Below are 25,025 nucleotides of genomic sequence, written 5' to 3'. Positions count from 1 at the left end.
AGCAGTATGACTAATCACTTATATTGTTAGGTAGGGCAAACTCATATACATAAAGTAAAGCTAAACTTTTGCTCAGATTATCAAGAGGTTTTTGATACTGAATTTCATTTTTCCCATGACAGCAGATGAGGAGAAACAGACTGAGGCGAGTCCTTTCCATAATTTTCAAGCATGTTCAAGAGTAGAAAAGTAGAACTTTCAGAAGAGTAAATAAAGTAGTTTTTACATAGAGTTCATTTTCTAGTCCTGTGCTAGATACAATTTGAGCCAAAGTTTTTTTTCAGAATATTATTATTTTGTTATTTTAGGATTTGTCCAAGAAGGTACATCGTGCTATAGAGCGGAGAACAGTAACAAGACATAAAAATTCAAACTGCTTGGCTAGACAGTTATACCATCGCTTCCTGCCATCAGTCATTCATTCAGATAAAGGTACACCAATAGAAACAAAAATGCTTAGCCTTAAAGAAATAGCCTCTTCACATGGATATAAAAATGTGCAACATTTGGATATTTCAAATGTGATGAGTTAAAAAGAGAACTCAGTAGCTTGCTTTAATCAGTTACTGTGGATCATTATGACTCTTGCATTACTATTCCACTTTCACTTCTGCATAATTCTATTGAGATCAATAAGGCTAGATTGGAATAAATATAATTATGATATTGGTGAATCAGGCCCCTTATTTCTGACACATTTAAGCCTTTCCTGAAAGACCAGATGGTTGGTGTACGTTATGTAGTTTTATTCAGACGAAATTTAAAAGAACTAAAATACTCGGCATGCTTTTATTATTGGCATACTTAGTGTGTCACCTAAAGAAATCTACAAAGAGAGATAATGAGCCTTGTCAACTGTTTCACAGTAATTATAGCCCTCATGATATAATGCTACAAAATTACAATATAGCTTAAGATAATAAAATGCAAAAGGTTTTTCCAAACAGGAAAAAACACTCCTATTTGTAACACGTATGCAAAAATGGGATTATTTCCAACAGATAACCAACAGTATATTAGACAGGCAATCAAGTGTATAAAAACAAATTCTGTCAGTGTTTGATACTGCATGACATCCAAAATTTATAGTGCATATTTTAGCTATGTTCTTCCCACAAACCTTACAGACTTTCACAGGGTTTGCCAGTTAAATACCTAACATTAAAATAATCTAAAGCTTCAGACACTTGCTTCGAATACTGCTTTAAGGCTCTCGAGCATTCAGATCAGCACCTTTTAGAGTACTTACGGTCATTGCATAATGGTCCACTGAAGGAGGTCATACTACAGTCACAACTGAATCCATCCCACTGCTGTAAGCACACTCCCTGGTTTGCGCACGAATCCTCCTGGCACGTTGTGCTTGGGCCTGATGAGAACACACAAAAAAGGACTTGCACTTTGTCTTCCAAAGCAAGGGATTTCTCACTGGATCACATTAGCTAGTTGCCAAAGTCTCAAATCAAATGAGCAAGTAGTTACCAAGTAAAACACACATAAACTTGCCGATTTTGCAGCAGCATGTAATATTAAAAGGGTGTTTTTCTTTAGTTTTAAGATTGATATGACAAACACGTAAGAATGCACAGACTGAAGCCGAGTTATTCCAGGTACAGTGGGAATGTTAACTTTGTTGCAAGTTATTTGTTATCTCATGTCAAACCATTAACTGGCTAAATGTTTTCTAAAATTTCAGTATTATTTTTTCCTGTAAATACAATCCAAACAGCAAAGCCAGATGCCACAGAAAGCAAAGCTCTGGGAGATGAAAAATTAAAAACAAAACAAAATTTTAAAAACTAATGAAATGAAGCTACGTTATGCAGTGCTTTTAATCCCACAAATTATTTGAAATTATTTAGGTCTGAAATTAAGAGGAGTTTGGGATTTTTTGGCAGGAATGATGGCAAGTACTGATTCACATGCTTCAGGGATCCCATGCAGGTTCCTTTTTTAAGGGGAAATGCAGAAAATCAGACTACTAATGAACTGGCATGCCAAAATGTGACATACGCGTGAAAAACAAAGCTACTCTACTTCTAGAGAATCATAACTAGACTACTGAAATATAAAGAAATTTGAAAAGGAATGATCAAAGCACTAAAGCAATCACTATACAAACATATTCAAGACTGAAAGCCTTTATGCAAGCTATGCTGAAAAATGAAGGTTCATGTAACCAATTGTTTTAGAGGTGTGAATCACAAAATCTAAAATAAAATAACACATTTTAGTTCTGAAATATACAGAGCATTTATTGCAGAAAGACAACTGTGCATTGGGGGTTTCAGTCTTGTTTAATACACACAGGGCTATCTACCTTGCAAATCAGCTTTCATCAATGCAACTTTGTCAGCAAAATAAAAAAGCAAAATATATTAAATGTTAGTAAGCAATATTGAAATGGCAGCAAACACAGAAAAAAACCATTCAGAGTAAAGTGCATGCTGCTGTTAAAGAGAGAAAGAAATGCCATATAATGCAAACAAATTAATGCTAATAGCCATAAATCTTCAGGCAAACCAAAATAAGAAAGCAGTAATTTGCCAGTATTTTACTACAAATATAATGGTTAATTGAGCTGATGACATGTAATGAAGGAAAATTAATTTTTTTTTTTCTTGGATAGATATGAATGCATTAGCACAGTAAATGCATGGCTGAATCCTGACTAGCCATTTGTCATGTTCAGATACACTGAATTCAAGAATAATTAGCACCATCATCCTCTCTGGTCTTACTCTTTTCTAGTCCTTTCTATGTGAACAGAGACTGAAATTCAGACCGTGAACTACAGATTGCTGTGAGCTCACATACACATTTCACACTGACTCTTGACACTACAAGGTAAAATCTGGTTCTGGGACTATAAAATTCTCCTAAGTTGTTTTGGAGCAGACACATCAATACCATTTGAAACTCCCACTGCAAGTCATTGATGACAGGACAAAAGTGGTCCAAGGATTATATAAATATACCAAATCATCCTGTAGAGAGAAATCCACTTAACCCTTCTTTCACATTACAGGTCCTTCGAAAATCTCATTGTGGGATTTTTCTCTTGATTTGCCCGTATTTTGGAAAAATCAATACCAATATGATTTAATCTAGGCCACTTGCTTTAAATGAAGCACTGCTCGGGCACACCTCTGAACCAGGGACTCAACAGTCACTGGTGTGATTAAGAGTGAGAGCAAGTACACTGCATCCCTGGTTTGGGCAAAACTTGTTCCATTTTCTCTGTTCTTTTATTTTTAATTTTTATTTATCATTATCAATATAATACCACCCACAACTAACTGACTGCAGCAGGCAGACACAGGATAGTGATTTCCTTTTCCTTGGAGTTTTGAGCCCAGAAGTTTACACGTTTGGGCATTACATCACCCTTTCTTGAGCTGGGGATTATAATGACAGAATCCCATAGCTGACAAGACAAGACACATTTTTTTCTCACCAGATTCTGTTACTCAGAAACTTTACAAAGATGAAGTGAAAATATCTGTAGGTGTTTAAATGTTATATATTCATGCATTTATTTACACTTTAGTTATGCAATGGTAAATTTCCTCATCTTTGCAAAAGTAGAGCAAAAGTCACAAGGATTTGAAAGTACATAAACTGCAGGACCCTGTAGGTGTTGCAAAAGAAGGGAGTGGTTTAGGCTGCTTAAAAGATCACATTAAACGACACATTAAAAGGTGCATTTTAAACCACATATCTGGAAAAAAATACCAATAGGGTCTTGTTAAATAGCAGAATATTTTGCTTTCTATATAATTGATTCTTAGCACTTTGTGTTTATATGGTAGTTATTATTTAAAAAATTGACATCAAGACTAGCTTACATGTAAGAATTTCTTTTAATAAAACTAGGCTTTTTTTTTTTAAAGGACAAAGTAGAACTTTTTGAAGATTGTAAATAATATAATATATACTATTACAGATTCATACATTCCTATATTGCAGAGCTAAGCTATTTAGTATAAATATTGTAATACACTCTGCTCCAGCACTCATCTTTTGATTCACATTCTACTTAAATATTATAATTTATTCAGTCTTCACTGCAGAGGTTTTAATTGACGGAATTTGGTCTCTCATTTACATTTGTCTTATGTGAGGGCTTACATGCTATATATTACACAAAAAGCATTATTAAGTAGCATGTACAATGTTCAGTATTCTCCTCAGTACAACCAAAACACAGCCTCATAATATCTACTGTGAGGAAAAATTAACTCTATCCCAACTAGCACAACTATATATTGCAAAAACTAATTCCAAATCACCATCAAGAATATTCACGTATGTTAATACATTGAAACTTTATGTTCATAGCGTTAATTTTTTTCTACAGAAATTATATTATACATGCACATGTATGCACATAGTGCATTTTCCTCCAAAATATATTAGAAGTATTCTTTTATCAGTCTGTAATTACTATAATTCTGCTTTATTTAAAGTGTGTAAAGAAAGTACAATGGATTTGAATAGAGAAAAACAGGGCTGACACTTACAACCTGGCCCTTGGGGTTTGCTGTTATCAATTCAAAGAGCTAGTTAGCATATTTATGTTTCTAGCTGTTCTAGCCATTGAAAATTTGTCAACAAGGTGGATTCAGCCAAGTGTAAAGTATATTCAGTGCTCAGTGATAGAGAACAGAGATATCTATCTGCCTGTGGCTGAAACTTTGAAATGCAAGCTTTACACCTTGCCACACCGTTCCTATTGTGGGTTTGCAAAAAAAGTTCCAAAGAAGAAATTTTTAACATGCCCTTAGGACAGTAAAGTTATTGAGAAATATTAGCCTGTTAAGAACAAAATCCTAACAGATAAAATTAATAGTGGCCCATCATGGCTTCACAGCTTGAGAGCAGAAAGGAGTTTTCATCCCAGGGTGGGTGGGGGTTTTATATGACAAAAGTAGGGAATTCAATCCCATAAGAGTCTGAAGAACATCAAATCAAAGTGTCTCACTTTTCAGGAAAGATTTTGCAGCAGGCTGATGTCTTAACAAAGGACATATACACACCAGTACAGGCAGCTTTTGGACTGACAGTGGCCATGACTAAAACTCATTGTTTTGAAAGTACTCCTGCTGCTGTGTTCTGAGCTCTTTCGACTCGACATCTCAGGGGACTTACAGCGCTTACGCATCCCACTGCAATGTGAGACAGATGCAAAGCTGTTCAGACCTGTGAGGATGGAGACAGTCCTGTCTGTACATAGCAGCAGAGCTGTGGACAGCTTCAGGCATACAAGATACTTCAAGGAGGCAGCTAAATTTGAAAGTGACTTAATCAATATTTTAGGTATCAGGCCATTTTTTTGTATATCTGATCCATGGTCTGCAAAAAAAAGAGACTGACAGGTCAAACAAAGTCTTGAAGTAAACAAGCAAGATGGAAGAGTTAACTTGCAAGGGTTAAGCAGAAAGTTTGGAAGGGAATATTTAATTCCATGCTGGGAAAGATTTCCTTTTGTTGGCAAAAGACTTGTTGAGGCAGTTCTCTGGGAGCCAGGCAGCACAACTGGCTTGACCATTTTGCTTGTGTCAGATGATTTTGCTGTTGGAAAAAGGTGACTCTCCACCAAAAAGGACAATATCTGTATGGCCTTTATTAAATTGTTGGTAGCTTTATTAAACTCCCTGATAGCTGAGTTGTGCCACTGGTTTAAAAGGTGAGCTCGCACTCTGGGCCTGTGGCAATATTTCTTTGAAGTACATAAAATTCATTTAGAAAATTACATAATTTCAAAAGAAGCTATGAAATGCATAATGGAATTAAGGCATACTGTGACTCTCTGAAGGGACGGTGCAGGCATGGAAATTGCTAACGTCATTCAGGAAACAGAATCTAATTTTCTAAACTCAGTGACAAACTAATTATACATATTTTTCCATTCCTGATAGAAATAGACACTAAAACTACAGGAAAAAAAAGTTGTAAATTTTACATATTTCTACGTGCTATCAATAGAATTTATACTGTTAACAAAATGTACAAGGTAAAGAACAAAATACTTCCACCTATACAAACATACTGTAGGTACCACAAAAGGGAAGACATAACCTATCCACCAGAAAGCTTTCTCTCGTGAAGCTTGGGGAAATCCCTCTGCTTTGCTTTGATTTTTTTACAATGTCTATTTGCAAACTTAAGAAACTTGATATCAAAATCGTCAAGATTCCCACTTGAAATTCTACAGTGTCATTTACAGTTTTCTGTCCAGAGAGGAATGATACTTGAGAGGAGAATAGATAAAATTTAACATAGCCACAAAAGTCAGAATTCTGTGAATGAAATATATATGCAGGGACAGAGACTTGATTTAAATTATTCCATAAATCACAGTAAAAATAATGTGGGATTAAATGACAGCTGAAAAAACAGCTAGAGATCGACACCCCTGAATTACAAATACACCTCTTCTAATTCTGTCCGCACTTAAATTCCATGACATTCCAGATGAGTCAATAAAGACATTAAAAAAAGTGAGATAAAACATATTTGGCTTTTACTGATTTCAGATAGGAAGGCTTATGACAATAAAAATCTCAGGGGTGAGCAAAAATAGAGAAGATGGAAGATTGATCTTAAACAGTTTCATAAATTAGCCTTGAATTAATCAACTCAAAATGTCTGCTTTAAAATGGAATTAATTAGCTAATGCCTCAGCATTAGCTAATGCTTAAGTGTTATGAAGATACAAAGGATTTCATTGAAGCTAATTGTTATTGTTTCTATCATAATTAAAATACATCAGAAGTAAACAAAATACACACAAAATAGCTTTGCCACTGGAGAAGGATGGAACCTACACTAAACATTTAAGAAGATGACTCATGTTCTTAGATCAATCTCTGGGCTGTAGGGCAGGTACACACTTGTCCCCAGAATACCGAAAAATATGCAGTCATTATGTAAGAAAGGGACAAACAAGATAGATTAGAAACAGGTAAAATATAGTGTATCCATGTATGCAATGCACATATTAACAAAACTGCAGGATTTGTACAATACTTTCAATATGATATAAAAAACTATCAGCGTATTTAATACCTTCACATCCTCTTTCTATTTGCCCATTGCAGAAGAGAGCGTCTGAGATTAGATCAGGGAGGCGTCCATTCAAGTCAACTGATGCAAGACAGCCTTGGAATCCCTCTTTTGCATGCACCAGTTTTGGCAAGGACTTAAACATTTCTTTGGCCACTCCTCCAATATACAAATCACCTGTTAAGAGAAATAAATTTCAGACACAGAAGAAAACCTGTAGAATCTTTGACCTACTTGATCTTCTTGCCTTTCTGTGTTGAATGACAGGTATCTCAGAAAAAACATTCTTAAAAGTAAATGTAAAATAAACCACTGATAGCATATACAATGTGAAAAGACATTGCAGGACTCTATTTTCTTCAAATGCATATGCAGACTTCTCATTTGAATGACTAATTACTTGGAAGTACCTGGACATGTTATTTACGTGCCAGCTCATATATATAGGAAACATGCATCTATTTCTTACAGAATCTCCATCTAGAAATGCATCTAGCATTGATACATGCTGTTAGCATATTCAGGGAACCAGATCATCCCAATTACAGGTCCAGCAGACTCAGATAAAAGGCAGTAAGTGGAGCACCAAGATCCACCTAAAGTCCATATATCCAGAATCATCCATATAAAAGCATGCCAAGAAATAAAGGGTTTAGGATGCATCTAAGGAGAAATGTAGGTATGCCATTGTTAAGCAGTGAAATGACAGATTCTCTCCACCAAAATCCATACCCTGTGTCAGTCATGTGGGAACAGGGGGAGTTAGATGCCTTTAAAACGGCAATCTGCACACTGAGCAAACAGAACTTTATTGCCAAAAATAATTCTGACAACAGACACATATTATAAACAGCTCTCTTTGATGAACCTCAAGCAACACACTCAGGACTCAAAGCCAGTGCTTTTCTTCCTTTGAATAATTCATAGCTCTAAGACTTACTTTGCAAGGACATAACTATAACTTTCCTCTTAAACACAGAGTGAAGGAATGCTTTTTTGTTTTACAAGTCAGGCTGTGCTTTTCTTTTGTATATTTGGTGTCTCTGGCAGGCAGCACAGTGATCTTTCCAACTAACATAACCTACCTCCCTAAAGTGTGACCTAAGGGTCAGGCTATAGGTTTAACTAGGTGCGTTCCATACATTCTGCAGAAACGAGCGTGAGCTTTGCGTGGCCAGGAGGAGAAGCATGCTCAGCGTGAACTCAGACCTAGCTAAAAGGCTACAGTCTTTCTGCCAGGCATGATCTGCTTGATTCTTTCAGTCCCAGACAGAAAGGAATAAAACCATGGTTTCCGATATGTCCCGCCCTGTTACCCCTAACTCAGAAAAAGCAGCCATCTGCGAGCTTGGTGGGCCTGCTGTGGGCATGCCTACAGGCAAGCCCCTTTAAGCACATGGGACAAGTACCATCTGAGCTCCTGAGAAGCACCGAATCTGTCTCGAGGAAGGTGCTTATGGAACCATTCGACTCTCAAACATCAGCCAGTGACAACATTCTTACTCGACTTAGGCATTAAATCCTGACTGATGACATGTTTCGTGCAGCATAAATTTTCAATAGACTATCTGAATATACATTCTGATCCACGTTGTGCTTTCCAGGATGTACCCCAGGCTGGATGGTTTTGGAGCCTAGGCTACAGGATGTACCAAAGAGTGTTTCTGTATCACCTCAAAAGCAAAATCGTTCATTTCCTAAGTGTTTACCAAGATTTGTAGGCAGACATTACAGTAACAGAACTCAGAATGTACTAGCTATCATCGGTACCCCATGTGGCTAATTTCAATCTTCTCCTTATCAGTATAAGCCAGAGTCCCACCTTTTCCTGGTTCTCCTGGCATACTTGCTTGTTCACAAGGGAGTGCAATTTAGTGCTGTTTGCAATGGTTTACAGTTTGCCTGCAAGGAAATGGCCTGAAACAAACAAATGTCTATCATTCTGTGAAAAATGTTTAGTCGCTACATAGCAGCCCTAAACTGTATTTGAAATAGTAAAGTGCAGATAAAAAGCTTAGGAACATGAATATTATTAATCTTACAAGCATCCAACCAAAAGTCTCAGCAACCATTATAACATCATGTACTAAGAAAACTCAAGCTTTTTCCATTTCACATAGATAATTTGAAAAATAAATATTACTTTCCTCTAGAGCTTTGTGGTACAGTATGTATCTCAGAAGTATGATATTAGACATAAATGAAATATGGTGATCCATGTGTTCCCACAAATGGGATGCAATTCCTTCACAGCAGATAAACTGTATTTTTTAACCAGCTGGAACATAAACGAAGTAAAAACTCTTGCCTCACAATAAAGGTTCTTCAACATTTTCTCAGGTGCAACATCTAGAAAGTAAAACCCCTCCAGATTTCCCAAAGTTCTGTTCTTTTAGTCATCACCATTTCAGAACAGAGTGATGATTCATCTCAATTGATTCCAACAGACTTAAACCAGGGAAATTCCAGAAAACAAAACTAAGAAAATCACACCTATGCTAAAAAGGCTAAACTTGGTCTATTGGACATGACACATGTAACCTTTTTAAACCTCCCAACACGTGAACTGTCCAAACAACCATTTTTATTCTGTGACTGGGTAAACTTTTAAAACTGCAAACTTTCAAACTGATCTGAAAACTCCTAAGACCCATCCCTCAAGCATATTGAGACTGCTATATATAGTCATATAGCAGTTGTCAGTCGTGACGATTGGTGAGTGGAAGTCCAGGTCAGTGTGCCAGCATATGAATGTGAATGCAGAGTATTTGCTTCTGAAGATATACACTGGAATATTTTCAAATAGGTATCATACGCACATTAAGTTGAGTCTAAAACTGCAACTCTGCTGACTACTTAGAGTTCCTAAAGAGTATTTATAATTAAAACTGATCATTACGTACTATTGAAGATAAAGTTTCCCCAAAGAAAGACATGTTCTGGGTAATATTTTAACTTTGTTGATGTTCAAAATAACTTGAGTTCTGCTTTTGCACTAGTGAATACACTCTGCTAACACACACTGTATGTATTGAGAAGCCACACAGCGTATTAGACTTCACCTTTTATAAAGTATTTTTTATGACTATGGACTCAACCTTTCCCAGATTTAATATTAAGTGTGGTTCGAGCTTGCTGCTGATGGCATAAAAACCACACTTTCTCTTAGTGGCAAAATTTTATTCAGGGATAAGATTTAAAATTAAACCTCAGATTTTGGTATTTTTTCTTTAAAAAGCTATTTAATTTTTTTCACATCTGCCATCACTAATGTTTTGCATAGCTACTTTTATTTCAATTAATCACATGCTTAATTTTCAAGTTCATCTCAATTAAGGAGTGGTTTCTTACAAGTCTCAATCCATTTGAAATTCAGACAAGACAGAATTGCAGAAAATTTTGTTAATGAAAATACTTGTATATTGAACATGCATTAGCAGAGGTTCAGAGAAGATAAAAGTTTCCCCTGCATCCACTAAAAGAGATCAGAGAAATCAACATAGTATGATACAAATTCTCAAGTTTTCACCTCTTTTTCCACTTCTTACATAAGTACAACTTTACTTAGTAGAAATGTTACACATTCCAAAACTTGATTAATTCTTTGTTGTGTATCTGTCTACTTAGCCTTATGAATTACATGTAAGTTGTTTCACTAAGTATGGTATCACAGTTCATCAGACCACTAGCAGGAGAGCATGACAATATCTAAACTAGCTGCAGCCTAAAGTGCAGTACTATTGCAACACTGCTACCACTGAAAAGCCATAAACATGTCAGGCGTTGTGAACGATGGAAGGTGCAATTCTTTCTTTCAACACATGATCATTTTGTTTAAGTACACATAGGAAGGGATCTATTTGCATTACAGTGCTAACTGTATTTTCTGGAACTAACGTTTAGCTGCTATCTTTTGTCCATGTATTTTCTTCTGAAGTGTATTTTGATTTTTAAATGTATTCCTGAAAAATTGTCCAGTTTTTTCATAACCATTCTGGCTTTCTTTAATTCATAAAGGAAAATAACCAATTTATATAAAATATATCAATTGGCATAAACAAAGTAACAGGTAGTAAAGAAATGGCTGAGGGAATAGAGTGCTCCAAGGATTTCCTTCTGTTCTCTGGAGATGCTTCAAATAAAGGGAATTGAGAGCAGGCACTCCTTAATCTCACAACTCTCTTCTTACTTATATCAGGAGGCAGTACACAGAGTTATCCCCTTTTATTTATAGAGGGAGGATTCCTTCTTTCTCCAGTTTTCTGAGGCCAGAAAATAAGTATGTCATGGTTTAACTGCAGCCAGCAACTAAGCACCACCCAGCTGCTCGCTCACCTCCCCCCTTTCCCAGTGGGATCAGGAAAAGAATCAGAGGAAAAGACAAGGGAACTTGTCAGTTGAGATAAGAAGTTTTATAATTGAAAATAAATGAAATAACATAATGACACTAATAACACTAACAATACTAATAACACTAATATTACTACTGCTATGTAATGAAAATACTACCACTACTAAGTAGTGAAAAATAATGGAAAATAAAATGAATGATAGAACCACTCACCACCTGCTGACCAATGCCCAGCCAGTCCCTGAACAGTGAGAGCCAGACCACAGAGAGATCCCATTCCAGAGTCTGAGAGCCCTTGGAGAGCCAGACCCCTGGCCCACTCCCTCCAACTTATATACTGAGGATGACATTTTAAGGAATGAAATACCCCTTTGGCCAGTTTGGGTCAGCTGTCCTAGCTGTGTCTCCCCAGCTGCTTGTAGAGCAGAAGCTAGGAACACAGGGGCAGTATCAGAAACTAAGAGAGGCTTTCACTCAATATAAACAGTAAGAACTAAAATATTAGTGTGTATCAACATTCTTCTCAGCACAAATCCAAAGCACAGCCCCACACTGGCCGCTGTAAGGAAAGACAACTCTGTCTCAACCCAAACCTGCACGGTATGTCACAGTGTTTCTCCCTGGCATGTTCATTCTAGGTCAGAAGAATGAGCTTAAAGGCAGCGCTTTTGGAGTGTACCTATAAATCATGGCAATAATAGCACTGGTCAGTTCTATCATAAGCACTGAGAAAGAAAACAGTTTAGTGAGTTTAATCTATATCCTTTACAGATAATGAAGACCTCCATTTGTTCCAACAGGAACTTTCTTATTTACACCTATGTATCTCTTTTCTGACTTAGAGCTGATTTGTGCTGTGAGGAACAAGTGAATTTAACACAGAAACAAATTGCTAGCTAATAAAGGAACCCAAGTTCTCAACATATCCATTATTGGAATCACACTTACGAACAAACGCAGAACACCACACAACAGTGAGTCACAGGCAACTGTTGGTGAAACAAATGCTGCCAAATCCTTCTGTAAAAACTCATCTTTTTTTTTTTTCCCCCAAGTCTCTGCATTTCTTCAAATGCTAAACCAGAGAAATGTAAAATGGAAATTTAGGATGCTGTTCTATTTATGACTTTTCTGAATAAATAGCAGAAGTATCTTATTATTTGGCACTATTAATATTACTGGCAGGTTGCCCCATAGACTTTCCTCCTTTCCTGATTCATGTCCACTCCCAAGAATTCTTACATGATATGTGCTGGTGGTAAAAAACATGCATTTCATTTAATGACTACTGTTGTCTTCAGGCATTAGTAGAGAGGAAATTGTTATCCATGTGTTTGTAATGGTAACAGCAACACGTAAATACTGCTCAGGGAACAAGTAGTTTAACCAGGATATAGCTAGGCTTCTTTACTCTCTGAAATCTGTACGTTTTGCTTTACACATGTGGTGTTCATTTCTTGAACACCATTCTTGACAAAAAATGAACACCATTCAAATATGGTACCATGTATGAATGGAAACAAAACAAAGAGGAAATAAAATATTAGAAGGAATAGGAGCTTGTCTTTTTCATAATCCATAAAGACAACATCCCTGGAAAGTTTTTATACGGCTGCACAAAGGCACCTTCAAAGCCATCACTCTCCTCACAATCAGAAATTCTTTCCACTCATGTCTTGTTGCGTTGCTGGTTTCCACTGTACTTTCAGCTATTCTCTTAATTTCTCTTTCATTTTAGAAGTTCATCTGCCTTCTTTCTAATGTCACGTTGTACTAACTCACTACTACAACTAGGAACAAGAATCCTTCTGCAGTGTACTAGAGTGGTATTACACCACCAACAAAGAGGTAGAGACCCCTGGCTTAATATGGTGGATTCTGAAAGCACAAAGGGCATTTCCAGAGTTCCTTTGTGTGAGACATGAAAATACAGAGGAAACATCTGTCTGTGGTGAAGCTGAGGTGTCAGGCACACTTTTCTCCAAATACGCTATTTCAAAATGATCAAGCATATAACAGCTTCTTCCCTCAGGCAGGCAAAAAGGAAAGAAGACTGTGAAGACTGAGAAATACCATAGGGAAAGTCTAATCTTGAACAAAAAAAGTTCTCACTTTCTTCAACTCCTACATAAACCAGATGATTTGCTGTTACAAGGTCGATAGAAATCGCTTTGTAGTATCTTAATAGTTGCACAATGAAGTAGCAGCTGGAACTCAACATAAGAAGACCCACAAAATCCTAACTCATGGTATTTTTGAGGCAAGTGAAATGGGAAAATAAATTACTCTCACACAAGCTGAATATGCACTGACTTAAACACAACAGACAAGATCCTGATCTGGATTACGGAATATTGTCTCAAATGAAAATTTCAGGTAGGCATCTAGATAACTTTGACATTCAATGAAATATATGAGCTTCCTTATCCTAAATTACTTTCTCCTCTCTCCAGAATACAAAAGCACCTACCTACCATTCACTCTGAGCAATAGGCACAGCAGAGTGATGTCTTTTCTTTCAGATGTGGAGTTTCAACACATGCTTTCGAAAAGGAATTGGGCCTGAACATCAGCTGAGTGGTGATTCTGGAGAGTCTCCCCACTTTCATTATTCATGACTAAATGTTTTTGTTCCATGTAAAAAAAAAATTACTTGATACTTTAAAGAAGTTGATGAAATGATTATTATTTTCTGAATAAAAAAAAAAGCCTGCTGTGATCATAACCCGATAATAAATTGAAGGACAGTTGACAAAGACTTAAATGATGTATCCACACAGCTTCTGCAGCACATACGTTCCAGCATATGGCTTTTCAAATCTCTCTTTACAGCAGAGAATATGCACTTGCTGCACATTCACAGGCCTGTTTGGTGCCAGAGCCAAGCATGACTGAATTTTGTCTACCACTTGCAAGGGCACTTGAGGGAAGACATGAATGTGCAGACTTAGTGTTTTATGCCCACTTGCTCACTTCAGAGAGTCCATTCTGTAGCTTCAATATTGATTTGTGGTTGAAGTATTTTGGTTTTGATGTGATTTTTTTTTCCCCAAATATTTTTCCTGTTGGAGTGATGAATTCCAACACTTCTATAAGAAGAGAAAGGGCAGCCAGTTTATTTGTCCAGGGTCTGCTGAGTTATCTATCCTTTCAAATACTTTGGGCAAAAGGCAATTGTATGATGTGATAGGTGATGCCTTCTGTCTCTGTCTTCCAGATACCCTGTACTGGTAACCAAGCAAGGCAAAAGGATTACAGGGGGGGAAAAAAAAAAAAAAAGAAAAAAAAAAAAGGAGCTTATAGGTTGGAAAGTGTTGTTCATTTGGGCAGGAATATAGACAATGATCTTTTCAGCCCAATTCTACACTACCTTCAATACCTTCTCTTAATACCCCTTTAAATATACTCAAAAAAGCTGTCACCAGCTCTGAAATGCTTGCACTGTGGGTTATCTTTAGTTATCCTTATAGGCATATAGGACATATTGTAGTAATTTGTGAAGATAATTTAAGTTTGAAAATATTTCCACCCCTCGCTCATACTGCTCTTTTATAGAGTTCCATTGTAGCAAAGAACCCTAACCCACACTGCGGGCAGGAAGGGTCTTTGGAGGGATCTGGACAGGCTGAATTAATGGGCTGAGGCCATCTTTTCCAACCTAAATGATACCATAATTTTGTGATTTCTCTTTTCTTCCTTTCCCCCTCCCCCAAAGATGGAAAGCACTGGTATTGAAAAAGATGCAAGAGATTTAAAATCAAAGCAGTCTGCTTGTCCAATGAACTGTGAGGAAAGTTAGTGATGCATGTTAAATGGTAAATAATAAAAATCTAATTGCCACATAAATGTGCGTGGTAATCCATCTCCCACAGAATTGATGCTATGCCAATTACTCAGTGTGAGGGGGATGGCTGTGGTGGAGAGGTGAGGCATTCAAGCATGTCAAATGTCCTTCATTTCTTTCCTGTTCTGATCACTTTTGTACATTATATACACTTGAAAAACAGAAAAAAAATCTAATGAAGCAGGCATCCTTCTGGCCTAGTATACTCAGATTTCCCTTTCTACTGATACTCTTCTGCAGGAAGTTTCTCATTCTCCGCTTCAATAGCCAACACATGCTCTTAGCAAGCTCGTCTTCGCAGGTTGGAAAAAGACTCCATATAAAGCTACCAAAAAGCTGAGAGGTTTAGCGTTTTCAGTCTGAATACAGGTTTGCAGAGATAGACTTTTTGTTTAATGTTACCAACTTATTGATCAAGACAATCACCTCTAGACTCTGAGGATATTGCACAAAGCAGCTCTTTCACAAAAACCCCCAGCTATTCAGTCAGAATACCAAGAGGGCACCCTCATACATGTGGCAGTATATTTTGAAAACAGGTTTAGAAATGCGAGTATTAAGTGGGATGTATTTGTGCTAAATATACAGATTTTTCGGGTAAGTTTTAAGAGCATACATATTTCCTATATTATCCTTAGCATAACATTTGCATAGTATTCCAAAAGGGCTTAAAAGAAATCCCACAATCAGCAACGTTAATAACCCGCATGCCAAACGGCTGTAAAAATGTAGGCAAATCCATACATTTGTTTGTGTGTAAGAGACTGAAAAGTGCAGGGGAGAAGCAGCAGAAAGCAAAAGTTTTCTCTCACCATGGACTGATCTGAAAGACACCTGCAACATTGTTTACTTCACAGAGCTCAGCACAAGCACTATTTTCTTTAATTTTTAGTTAATCCAGAAGTACTGGAGAAGATTTTAATTTTATTCCCCGTCTCATAATTTTGGAAAGATGGATACGAGTTCGGAAGGTTTAGCATTGCTGTTTAAAAACATTATGTGAGAAGTTGCAAAGAAAGTAGTACAGAGGAATTTGCATTGGACCAGGTTGTCTAATCTCCTCTTGTTAATCTGCCCAAACATCTCGGCTACACAGAACATCTCAAGGAAGAACTCTCATTTTTAAGATCCTTATTTTTCTGCTGATACAGAAGCTGCTTTTCCAACACCGTCATGAATCCAACAGCTGTGTTTGCCGTTGCCTACTCCAACAGGTGACATTAGGAAGACCTATTTACTGTTGATAGTATTTGGAACTCTGCATTTGAAACAGAACATTATTTCTGTATGAATTCAAAGCCCACTGCAAGGTCATTACAATTACCTCGTGCATGTTTGTTTGAGAAATTTAAGAATTAATACTTTTTAATTTGTGGAAATCTATGGGTTTATATAAAATATTTTTCTGTGCTTCTTAAAGCTTTGTTTCTTAGCAATAGAAAGATGACGGACTACTGCCATTGATAGAGACCATGTAATATAGGGAAGAACTTATAATGCAGCAACAATAATAATGGGCTCAATATAAAACAACAGGGGACAATATATGAAATTGAAATGATTTCAATTTCCACTGCTGGAACAAGAAATCTTCTTTATGATCAAGACTAATTTAGCTCAGTTTTGCATAGCATGAATATCCTACTTTGACAGGCCAATGAAATATCAATAGATGAAGTGAGTATTACAAATCATCAATGAATATGCCAGGCCAGTAGATCTACTGATAATTTGGTTAATTTCCTTAAAAGTTTACAAGGATGAATTAATTGCCAAGTGAGTCTTTATGTACATGGAAGAAGTACATTTAAAGTACGTTTGCAAAACCGCTGAGGTGATACCAGAAATTAATGATGAGTTTTCTTTCAGATGCTCCAGACTAGGCTGTTTTCACGTTATTGGAGAAAACATCAAATGAAAAGGCAAATGTATATCGCAACAGTACCCATATCTGACAAAGGGATAGAGGAAGCCAGAGGCCAGTGAAGAGCAACAGAAAGGAAACAGACAAGAGATACAGACAGGATTTTTTAAATCAAAGGAAGTTGATTCTGGTGTATGCACAAATATGAACTGCATGTTTTGAAGATGCAGTGATATAACAGCACAGGAACAACATATGACTTACAGTGGACTCTAAAATTGACATTTGGGAAGGTCATGTGGAAAGAGAATAACAGAGTGAGACAAGTTGAAAGTATGGATGTCAGTTCAAAAAAACCAAGTCTTAAAGATGTATGAAATGCTGCACAGCCAAAAAAAGAAAAACAAAACCCAAATCAAATCATAAATGTTGAGTTGGGTAGGACTTTTTTGTGATTGTGATTTACTTTTAAGAAGAAAATAAAGTTAGCCCAATAACAAAATTAGGATGACTGCAGTTCATGCTGGAGAATATCACAGCTAGAAAGTTCAGAACAGGATGGGATACTGAAGTACTGAAGCTACCAACTCCTAGAGAAGTCTGCAACTATCTATTGCTAAATCTAAAAGAACAGCAGCATTCCTTAGCTTTTTGTTTTGTGAGAGTGTACTAATTCAACTTTTCATCTCAATTTATAAACAAAGTGGTAAAATGTTTTCATTTTCTGACACTCATTTTGAGTGCATTCTTGTAGGTTTTTCTATGGTTGCTGTTTAAAGAAAGTAGGTGAAAACTTTGGGGATTAAAAAACAGCCTATATGTGTAGGAAAGAAGAAAAAAGGACAATTAAACCCTAATAGGTAGGTGAATACAAAGTCATGTTTGAGGATGTTCCTCCTCCTTGAAAGCAGGTCATGTGTCTTCAAATATTTATTAAAGAAAACACATTGTAAAAAACCTCCAATTTCCCACACTTCAGGAAGATGTGGAGAGGGAAGAGGCATTACAAACAAACACCTACAGTCTGACCCAAGGAGACATCTTTTCTTTTTCAATGGTGAGGAACTACAGCACAAGTCAAATTCCACTTCCGTTTGCATTTTTGTGTCCCTTCGAGGCTACTCAGACCCCTCAAAGCCATCAGAGCACAGCATCAAGTACAGCAAGCAAGAATTCTCTTACGCCCAAGTCTTGCGGTCCGTGAAGGCCTTGAATTGTAGCCATGCTAACCATCTGAGCTATCCTGAAAGCGGGACAGGCAATCTGCTCAATGGAACACATGAAAGCAAATTTGCTGTGTGAGTGTTGGCAGGCTAGTGCTGCACTGCCTTTGCTGTTCAGACTCATTTATCTTCACGGGTTATCTGTTAGAACTGCACCCGGGTACACTTTGCTAATTTTCCCTGCTAGGAAAAATAACACAGTTCTTGGAATCCAAACACAGAACTATTTTCATGCATTTATTTGTCTCCAATTTATAATTTACCCATCTAATTAGAGCAAAAATTAAACTGGAGAATTTAATACAAGTGTTTTCATAGGTACCCATTCCAATCCACTGAAATTGCACCAGAGGTTACACAGCGAACCAGTGCCAGTAACAATGGACTTTCTAGGTTATATAGCCAAATCCTACACTCAAAAGGAAACTTAGTGGAAATTCTCTCTCGTACTTTCATGACAACTGTCTGCTTTCCCAGACAACTGGCATCCTGTGCAGGCTCTACAACACAATCTGTGTCATATCTTCATACTGAATTCACTGTGCATTTGCAAAAAAATGCATGTATTGATTTGTCTTTCCAGGATTAGCTTGAATTTCAGCATCTGAAATCTGGTAACTCTCCAAATACTCAGGAAGACTGCAGATTCCATATTATCTGTACACATTTATAATTCACCTAATGCTTATTCAGGTTAAACAGAATTATTGATATCACTAGCAGGAAGCATAATTTTGAATTTGCTTTGTTCCTACGGCTAAAATAATATAGGAAAATGAATTAACCATAGCTGCTTGTATCAGTAAAGTGTACGGTGTATTTATAGCATAACAGCAATGTGTCACCACAAGAAACACTGACATAAACCAGAGAAGAACAAGGTACAGGAAAGCATTTCAACTGAATGCAAAGGAAGAAAAGATGATAATGAAAGGCACTTTTTTCTCCTTTGGAGCCTGATGGCTAAAATGTGTCAGCTTGAACTCCCCCAAAAATCCAACAAAAATTTTCATGATTATGCATATTTAAGGAAGTTGACTGAGCAAAATATAATAGAATACATGATAAGACAATTTAAGAAGTACAGGAAAGCATTTCAACTGAATGCAAAGGAAGAAAAGATGATAATGAAAGGCACTTTTTTCTCCTTTGGAGCCTGATGGCTAAAATGTGTCAGCTTGAACTCCCCCAAAAATCCAACAAAAATTTTCATGATTATGCATATTTAAGGAAGTTGACTGAGCAAAATATAATAGAATACATGATAAGACAATTTAAGAACCTGCATACACTATACCAGTTACTATGTATTACTGTACTGAATATGTCAAGCTTGTTATTCTTTTACTAGACACATTTCCTGTGCAGTGAATGACAGAAAATCAGCTTTTAATACTATTCACCTTCCTCGCTTCAAATCTCAGTATGTTTTTTCATGCTCTTCAGTTTTTTTCCACTGGAATTCAAGGTTAGAAAATGAGCCAGCTATGGATACAGTTTTACTTCAAAAGGGCAAAGCAAAAGTAGAATTTTCAAAGTGAAGAAAACAAAGGAATGTTGGATTTTATAGGTTATCCTCGCTGATGAGTTTTCTCTGTGAACGAGTGCATTTAGTGAGATAACAGTGCCCTCTAGTGTCTTTATTAAGCATGTTGCGGAAACCTTTTTGCCTTAAAATAAAGCAACATACCAAAACACTAAATTCAGTTTGAAGAGGATGTACAATAATAAGATGGTGTTAACTTAGTTAGCATTTTTAACAGGATTGTTTTTCCTACTCGTGTCTAGTATATTGGGGAAAAAGGCTCAGATTAGATACCTATGCATATATTCACATATGCATATGTATTACTTATTGTTGCAAAAAAAGGTGAAAGAATAAGGTGGATGCTTTCTCTACAGCATCAAAAATAACGTTGAAACATTGTATTGCCTCAATAAACACTGACCATATTTACAAGGATGCAAAAACGAGAAAGAACACCACGCAAATCTCAAATACAGTTTGGGGAATGGAGCGTGAGTAATTCAAAAAGCTTTAATTTATAAACCAAGCATTTCTGATAAAGAGGCTCTTATTGAAGATTATGACATATCAAGATATAGTTTTCTCGTCTTTCTTACAATCTTAATAGCACTTTCAAGTGAAGCAAAGATATAAAATATCACAAAATCCAGAATAATTACTAAGGTCAGCTCATTATCTGTGACTCAAAGGTAGTTAAAAGGAAATCCAGCAAGGAATAAGCTCTTGATGGAATATTAATATCTACTTTGAACATCCTGACTTTTGAAATATTAAATTTTCTTTGACTGTTACGAAATTTTGGTTTTCCTAACAAGAGCTTATATAAAGAATGTTAAAACACATGATAGTTTTCCACATGACCAGAACATAATTTCTTTTGTCTGACTAGCTAGACAGTATTTAAAAGGTATACCTCTACATTCCTTCAAAAAGATCCTCTGATGCAAATTAGCTTTTCAGAAGCCTATCCTTATAACTAATAATATTACTTATTTTAAAATTTACATATCTATCAGCATGTTGGATAAAAACATATCTTAAGAATCTGGCCAGACCTATAAAATGTATGTTTAGACCTATAAAACAAAGACTATCCCACCCTGCAACTGAAAATACAACATGTTACATATTTAGGTGAGTATAGTTTATGGTTCAGTACCTCTGGCAACTTGTGTTTATAGCTGATTCATTGGAGGACTGCCACAGTGGCTTTGTGTACAGTCATCCTGTGAAAATTGGGCTGTGGTTCCTGCATGTCACTTATATAACTTATGTTCATGTAAAAATCAAGCCTTTTTCATAGACACTTTAGAACTCCTTTATTCCCCAAAATATCTTCTGGTGTATATGGACCACACTGTGTTCTTACCATTTGCTATTTTGTTTCCTGTGGTATTTTCACATATTTAAAGTAGTACCTACCTGTGCAGAACTACTACTAAACTGATAATTGTCAGGTTAACAAACATGATGTCACTTCTTGTGATCATACTAATTATTATCAAATAAAACATTTCATATAGTATTACAAAATGATACTGTACTTCACATACGTGATTTATTCAGCTTATCGTTCTGTAAAGACCCTCATTGTAGGTTATCCAGGAATTTACTTACTTTTGAGATCTAAATTTCTGGCTCCTGCTGTGCTCTGTGTTGTGATTTTAGTGTCAATCTTTACAGTGTGGAGATTGTTGATATCCCTTGATATCATCACATTATGCCACTGGTTGTCATTCAGAGGTTTATTAGAACTTCCTTTGATGAGATTCGCACCATTTCCCAAGTCAAACACATAATGTAAATACCTGAGAAAAGAGAAAAAATTGGAAAAGTTTCCTTTTTCTTTACATAGCAAGTGGGCAATAAATAATTTGGCTAATATTTCCCATTTCCTTATACTCCTTTACCAGTAGTGCTGGTAAAACTGGAAGACAACAATGAATGCCAAATGGGGAAGCAACCTTAATTCAGAGTGATCACCATTCCTTTAGATGAGCGAGATGCAGTCCCAAGTTCCTGGAAAGTAACAAGCACTCCATGTACCAACACACACATACATACGTAGAGAGAGAACAAGAGGAAGGCTATAAACTAGTGCTTCTTCGTGGTAAACACTATAGGAGTTATACCTATTATTTACTTTCATATTTTTCAGGCTTCTAGCCTCATCTGAAAGAAAAAGTCACAACAAAGCACGTGAAGTTTAACATGAAACATTCTATCATGTATGTCCAAAGATTTGTATCCTAAACTTTCCCTTTCATTTCTCCTGTACATACATTTTGAATAGACTATCTTGTCATTGCATTAATCCATACGTACCCTTTTACTAATTCAACCACAATGAAATCATTTCCATCTCCACTGTTATAAAGTATCAATCCATCCAGAGAGGTTGTTTTGAACTGGAAAAAAAGGTGCATAGATGTATATGCTTGCAGCGTGGCCAAAGCGACGTAACTTGCTTTTGTTTTAAAGGTTACAGGGTCTGCTATGATGGTCCTGAATCCAAATCTTGCATTTAGTTCGCAATAATCGATGTCTCCATTTTTACATAAGTCAATGTACGCCATGCCGTTAAATGTAAGACTCTGTAGATGCCCAATGAAATTAGAAGGCACAGAAGACAGGTAGCGCCGTTCTGTTATTATTCCCGTTTCTATGTTGTGGAATTCCAGTCGCGTGTGATCACCGGCCATTTGACCTTCAAATGGTAACAAGAAAACACATGTTAACATCTGAAATCGGAGGTCAAAACGTAGCTGCAACAATTTCACACTTTTCAGAATGTGCATCAATTTCACACTTTTCAGAATGTGCAAGGCCAATTCTTGGCTCCAAAGAGGATTCTTCTAAATTCATCCAAACTTCTGGTAAACATCTGTGAGTCTTTCCACTGAGCTCAGTAGGTTTGTGTAAGGCCAACAGTAAGATTTCTAAACTGAAGCACAATACCACAGTATATCAAACTGCCAACAAAATCCCTCACTTTGGTTACGCATAACGACACATGTAGTTTTACTACAAGCAAGTGCAAATAATTAGCACGTGAAGAATACAGAGGCAAATCTCAGAGCTAATTTTTTTCTGAACTACAATGTTAGAGTTCCATGGAAGAGAGGCATAACAGTTTGGGGGATATTACTCCTTGTGTTTAGCTTAAAAGTGTATGATATGGCAAGTGAAGGCAAGAAGCCTCATTTAAGATTATTTAGGTACATTAATGCTGGTTCTGCTGCAAAACCCTGTGCTGTTAAGGAAGGGTCTATCCACCCTTAAAGAGTCTATCTTTATATGATGGGGATAAACCATGGGAGAAGGTTTCAGAGCTTAAGAGAAGGATGAAGCAGAAAGCCTGCAGCAAGGGTGTATGACAGCGTCTTGTAATCCTGAAAATAGCAAGGGACTTGCCTAGATCAGAAAGGCGGCCAAAATCAAGGCTCACAGGTACCCTTGAATCTTTCTTTGTCATGCAAGAACTCCTGCACAGCAGAAAGCCTGAAATTTGCTGACTGTATAGCTAATCTGAAGGAAAGGATCAACACTGCCAGGGTACACTGCGTACCGGTCAGGTAGGTTTTTAAGATAATTATTAAATACCTTATGCAGCACAAAGTTGTGTCCACTAAAGAGTTCCCTTTTCCAAAAGAGCTTAGAACACTGCCAGGGTACACTGCGTACCGGTCAGGTAGGTTTTTAAGATAATTATTAAATACCTTACCCAGCACATCAAAGTTGTGTCTACTAAAGAGTTCCCTTTTCCAACAGAGCTTAGATTTCTTTTCTTCCATGCTTATTTTAAAGAAGTAGGGCAGTACTATCACAAGGCATGGTCACATTGTGAGGGTATGATGACAAAACAGCTTTTTATTAGTAATCAATTTTACCACTTACTGTACCTTTTGCAAACCATGTCCTAGATTTCCCAGTTCCTTAGCTGCTTCCTGTCTCTCATGGAGTACAAAGAGGGTGAACAGGAGACTTAGCCAAGCTGGAAGTAGTACTGGCATAAAACTGCTCAGTAATGCAAGTTCCTGCAGTTGCAGTGCAAAGCTGTTGACAGTCCAAGTTCCCTCTGTCCTTCCCTGAATGTACTATGCCTAGTGGAGGGGATGAACCCTGACCCAGGCTGGACATGTTTGGCAGTGGTGCAGAAAGCCCTGAAGCAGGCTTGAACATCTGTACCTTCTCAGGTTCTATAAGCAAGTGTCTGTGTACACATGTATGAACAGGGAAAAGACAGGGGCAAGATGAACGTAGGTATTTGGGCTTTGCCCAGGGAGATGGATTCACAAACAGGTTAAGTCACAGCACCGACATAACAAATACAGGTATCAGTGAAGTTACAGTGAAAATAGGCCTGCAAGCTTTAACACCATTCAGACCACGCACACGCAAATTGCTGTAATAATTTATGATAAATGTTTACAAGCAGCTTACTTAGCTTCAGGATGCAATCTGTACGAGAACTAACTCTAGCGACGTCATTGAACACCATCAGTGCCTGGGGTCTGCAGTCATATGGCTGAGCACTGCAAGAGGCACCTTAATCCCGAAGGACAGCCTTCTTGATGTTTCTAAACATCAGTTCTGAAGATACTACTTCTCCTGAGGTATTAAGCAAAGGTGGGTTCTTCCTTGCAGTAATGAGTCAGGGAGCTGTCTTGAAAAATGCCAGACCTGTAACTTTCTGCAAGCCCAAGAGGTGCATATTGGGTCACAGCCAGAGAGCTGAAGATTGCGTTTTAGAGAGGAACATTATGTATTTCAGTCTTGTATCACTTCAGATGGCACTGCATAAATGTCATGGCAAAAATCCACGAAGCTTTGGCCTGTAGCACAATATCCTCACTACATTCACTACCTTAAATGTATTTTTCTTGAGCATAGTAATAAAAAAGTTCCAGAATCTGGGCTCACATCCCAAATCTCCCTTTAACATTTCAGTTGTACAAACATGCTAACAGGACTTCAGACTTCACATAATGCTTCACAATATTTGCAACTACAGCAATGAGGAAAAATTGCAGTTTGTGGCTACGAGGGTGGGTTTGGGGGAGGTTTTTTTGTTTTGTTTGTTTCTTTGGGTTTTTTTTTAACTTGTCAGGCTGGTGCACAAAATGCATTACTGGTTGCAATGCTAT

General features: G+C 36.9%; 1 protein-coding gene across 1 annotated transcript; it reads right to left on the bottom strand.

The window, feature by feature from the left end:
- Positions 1-304: 304 nt before the first annotated feature.
- On the bottom strand, positions 305-22,580 carry LOC104506586 (neurexin-1-like). The gene is made up of 5 exons (XM_010147575.1): positions 22,204-22,580; positions 21,496-21,686; positions 7,072-7,245; positions 1,250-1,369; positions 305-333 (listed from the first exon to the last, which is right to left on the bottom strand). Exons 1-5 carry the CDS (start codon positions 22,578-22,580, stop codon positions 305-307), a joined length of 891 nt encoding a protein of 296 aa, XP_010145877.1.
- Between the last annotated feature and the right edge of the window lie 2,445 nt (positions 22,581-25,025).

This window comes from Eurypyga helias, unplaced genomic scaffold (genome assembly GCF_000690775.1).
Source record: "Eurypyga helias isolate BGI_N326 unplaced genomic scaffold, ASM69077v1 scaffold8052, whole genome shotgun sequence".
NCBI classification, from domain to species: domain Eukaryota; kingdom Metazoa; phylum Chordata; class Aves; order Eurypygiformes; family Eurypygidae; genus Eurypyga; species Eurypyga helias.
Note: the sequence above shows the minus strand (reverse complement) of the source record. Positions and strands in the feature narration are given on the sequence as shown.